General features: G+C 55.1%; 1 protein-coding gene across 1 annotated transcript; it reads left to right on the forward strand.

Moving 5' to 3' along the window:
- Nucleotides 1-362: 362 nt before the first annotated feature.
- LOC113407659 (dual specificity protein phosphatase 2-like) lies at nucleotides 363-3596 on the forward strand. The gene is made up of 4 exons (XM_026656904.1): nucleotides 363-750; nucleotides 1536-1669; nucleotides 2373-2592; nucleotides 3382-3596. Exons 1-4 carry the CDS (start codon nucleotides 363-365, stop codon nucleotides 3594-3596), a joined length of 957 nt encoding a protein of 318 aa, XP_026512689.1.
- The last annotated feature ends 923 nt before the right edge of the window (nucleotides 3597-4519 follow it).

Below are 4519 nucleotides of genomic sequence, written 5' to 3' on the forward strand. Positions count from 1 at the left end.
CCCCGATAGAGAGAGAATCTCTCTCTCTCACACTCACACACACACACACACACACGCGTGCGCAGTGGGACGGCCTTAGCTCCTCTGATCTCAGTGCACGTGAGTGGAAGCTGCCCAAAAAAGGAGTTCCTCAGTGACACACACTCCCTTATATGGTTGCCCGGAGCTGGCCCCTGCTCTGGGTATTTAAACGCCAGCGCCCGGGCAGGCGGCAGAGACACTGAAGCGTCCATCGCCCCGCGTAGCCAGCCCCGTGCGCCCTGCTCTGCGTTGCGCTCACTGCCCGGCCGTGCCCGTGCGCCCTGCTCCGGACCCCGCGCTGCCCCCCGGGATTGGAGTGGGCGCATCCCTCAGCCCCAGCCATGGTGATGGAGGAGGTGCTGCAGCTGGAGAGCGCGGAGCTCGCCAGGCTGCTCCGAGAGCCCGAGGAAGCCGGGCGCACGCTGGTGCTGGACTGCCGGCCCTTCCTCGCCTTCTGCCAGGCTCACCTGCGGGACTCGCGCCCGGTGCGCTGGAACGGGCTGCTGCGCCGCAGATCCCGCGGCAGAGCCGGCGTCAGCCTGGACTGGCTCGTCCCGGACAGGGCGCTGCTGGGGCGGCTCCGCAGAGGCGAGCTGTCCCGCCTGGTGGTGCTGGACGAGGCCAGCGGCTCCGTGCTGGCTCTGCGGGCCGACAGCCTGGCCAGACTGCTGCTCAACTCCCTGCTGCTGGAAGCGAGAGCCAGGCACACGCTCATCTACCTGCTCCGAGGTAAAGGCACCTTCCCCTAGGGGCTCGCCTGTGGGCACCCAGCACCCCTCCAGGAGAGCACCCCCCCCCCCCCCCCCCCCCCGAGAACACTGAATGCACCCACACACACCCCATGAGAGCACCCCCACTAACCCTGGGAGAACACCCCGCACCAGGAGAGCACACACACTCTCAGGATCACACACAAGCTCACTCCTATAGAGTATCAGTACCACCACTTCACACACATAAGAAATGTCACACAAACACAATCTCACACACATTCACAGCATGACACACTCTAACTAGCACCCCGCAAACTTACAGGCACTCACAAACTCTCTGGCACACAGCACCAACTTCCACTCATGAACACACATGCACAACAACCAGAAATCTTCTCTGCCTCTCTCTCACACACACATTCAAATACACAAATTCAGGACCACACCTGCAGCCCGTCACACTCACTGAGCAGCTCACACTACTCCTTAGTGCTAGGGCTAAAGGAGACATGGTTAGTACCTGGCTCCTGCCCCCAGCTTGGGAGGCCCTGGAGAGAGGCGGCCCCCCTTCTCCCAGCAGGTTGAGATTACAAGCTGCAGTAGCAAACCCCATTTTAAAATGCATTTTCAGCACACAAATGCTGGCCCACTCCCTGGGCTCATCTGCACAAGACCTTTCTGCCTGTTATTCCCAACGGCTTCAGTGCCTGTTTAACTAACCCTGGCACACCTGTCCCTGCGCATGTGCTGAGCAGCGATGCTCTACCTGCTGCTGACATTAACGTGGTGTGTTCTTTGCAGGGGGGTTTGATGGTTTCCAAGCCCACTTTCCAGAACTGTGCTCTGAGCCACCGCCTCCTCCTGCCTCCTTGCCAGCCCTGATAGACCCCAAAGATGACAGTAATGCCAGGACCATGACTCCTTTCTACGATCAGGTAAGTTTTCCTGACTTCATCAGCAATGCGACAAACTTGGGTTGGAAGGCTGATCTACAACAATGACCCTCCTCCCCCCATTCCAAATGTAGACACCCCAGAGCCTATGAACACATATTACAGGGCCCGATTCTGATAGTCTGACTCATCCCGAATGGTCTCTTAAATGCTGAGGAGCCCGCTGACGTCAGTGTTCATGGGCGAAGGTGTTACTGAGCTGGCGTACGGGGATCAGAATTGGGTACCACAATGATTAGTCATTCGTTTTGTTTGAGGGCCAGTCCTTGATCCCATTTCAGAAATGGGAGTTTTGCCAAAGCCTCCAACAGCATCAGGATCTGTCCTTGAGCGTGTATCTGGCCCAACATCTGTCAGCAGGATTTGTGGGGCTCGCAGATTAAATTAATCATTAACTGATCTGGGTTTTCAGCCAAGGTCAAGTGCAGGGTCTATTGTCAGTTCACTCCCAGAAAAGTCATCGGTCCAGGCACTAATCTAATCTGTCCATCTGTCTAATCTCCTGATATCATTGCTGGAGTAGCACTCCGATCCAGCAGAGATGAGGGGCATAGGAGTACATAGGCAGATGCAGCTCCAGGTGATTGCAGGGCGAACTGGGTGCATGTCTCCAGGGGAGGGTAAAGCTGTGAAATCAACCCAGAGGAAGAAGGTCTCACGTTGTCTTTATTCTTCTTGTTTCTAGGGTGGCCCTGTGGAGATCTTGCCATTCCTCTATTTGGGCAGCTGCTACCACTCCTCCAACAAGCAGGTGCTGGAGTCCTTGGGCATCACAGCCGTGCTCAATGTCTCCGCCAGCTGCCCCAACCATTTTGAAGGGCAGTTTCGTTACAAGAGCATCCCTGTGGAGGACAACCACATGGCCGAGATCAGCATCTGGTTCCAGGAGGCCATTGGCTTTATTGGTAAGTCATGAGTACAGCCATTCCCCCTTGCAGCCCTACTGACGCCCTAGTACAGAGGCTTTCACATAGAGCTCATCAGAGGCTCATTGAAAGGAGCAGGAGCCTTTCCATTGATTTCAGTGGGGTTTGGTTTAGGCCCGTAGTCTCTAGGCATGGCGCACTATTAAACCCCCTGCAGCCCTTGCTCCAGAGGGAGAACTTTTGTGTGCCAGGATCCGGTCCAGCCATGTGGCATGGTTCCAGCCCTGGCAGAGTCTCATTTCTGGCCCCATGTCTTCCCCTGGGGGCAATGCCCCAGGAAAAGCAATGGCTCTTACCCAATGCCTTAAAGCCAAACAGGTCAGGGCCTGGTTCCCCTCTCACAGCCACTGGAGCAAATCAGGAGTAATTGCAGTGACATCAGTGGGGTTACACTGGTGTAAGCGAGAGCAGAATCAGGCCTGTGAGCTCTGCGGGATCAGTGCACAGCAAGGAGAAGAGGAGGGAGTTTCAGGGCTGAGAGTCCTACACTGGGCCCATCCTGCCCTGGACTTCAGCCACTTACATGTAGGGACTCTTGGCCAAAGCATCTCCAATGAGCCACCCTGTGGGGCAGGCTGCATGGAGCGCTCGGCCCCTGGCTCTGAGGAAGGGGGATCTCCAGAGATACTAGCGGGAGAGTCTGGGTTTAAAGGGCACAGATCCGGGGGGGTTATTGGAGGGTTCTGAGGGCAGTGCCTCAGGACAGGATGTTCTCAACCCAGGGGTCCTGCTGGAGCATTCAGTGACCCTCTCTGCTTGCTCCCCTAGATTCTGTGAAGAGCAGCGGTGGGCGAGTGCTAGTCCACTGCCAGGCTGGCATCTCCCGCTCGGCCACCATCTGCCTGGCCTACCTGATCCAGACCCAGCGGGTGCGCCTGGAAGAAGCCTTCGACTTCGTCAAGCAGCGCCGCGGGGTCATCTCGCCCAATTTTGGCTTCATGGGACAGCTTCTGCAGTTCGAGACAGAGGTGCTGTGCCATTAGCTGCTGCCTAGCGGGCACCTCCCGCCCTCCGGAGCAGCCAAAGACATAGACTCACAGTGTGTTTCCGTTTACAGCCCCAAGGGGGTGCTCTACCCAAACAGTATCACTCATGTATATTGCACTAAGATGTCAGAGGACACCCCTCTGCAACCTGTACAGACACCTCGACCTCCCCGGGTGAAAGCCCCCATCCCCGTATGAATGCGTTGGACCCTTGAATGCGAAAAAAAGAAGTGAAGATGGGCAAGATGCAAAAAAAGGAGTGAAACTCTGCTTTTCCAGACGCACTGACAGCAGCCGGGTGGCCTTGTTCCTCACACTGGGACCATTTGAAGGTTATGTCCACTTTGCCAACCCCCCAGCCTCTCCCCAATCCCGGTCTTAAAAGAACACAAGATTGATTTGTCCCTATTGCTTTACGGTGTGAAATCACAGCAGGTAGCTTCAGAGCGAGGCCGTTTACACTGTTAATTAGGGCAAAGTGCTTCGTTGTTTTTCAATGGGGCCCAATCCTGTTCCCATCGAGCAGGATCAGGGCTCATGTCAGATAATTCAGTACATTGCCTGATCTTTTTTGATCCACAACTTTCTGCTCTAGGGGACAGAAGGAAAGACAACAGTCCAAATTTTCTGCTGGGAAAAACTCCACCAAAGAACCCACAGAGAATTTGGTTCCTTTGCTACCATACCAGCAAAAATGACTTGCACAGTTTCTCCTTTGATTTCTCTCTTTCCACCCAAACATCCATCTAGAACCCTGTCTGAACCATGCCACAGAGTTTAATGGCTGACGCAGTGGGACTGGATTGATGTAAGAAAGCAGAGTTTGGTCTGTAGTGATAAAAAAAAGAGTTTAAACGTTTTCTTGGCCAGAGATCTTTCCTTGATCAAGTCGGCCTCACTGACACGGAAAATCTACTCTG

This window comes from Terrapene carolina, unplaced genomic scaffold (assembly GCF_002925995.2).
Source record: "Terrapene carolina triunguis isolate 2854851 unplaced genomic scaffold, T_m_triunguis-2.0 Scaffold51, whole genome shotgun sequence".
Classification (NCBI taxonomy): Eukaryota; Metazoa; Chordata; order Testudines; family Emydidae; genus Terrapene; species Terrapene triunguis.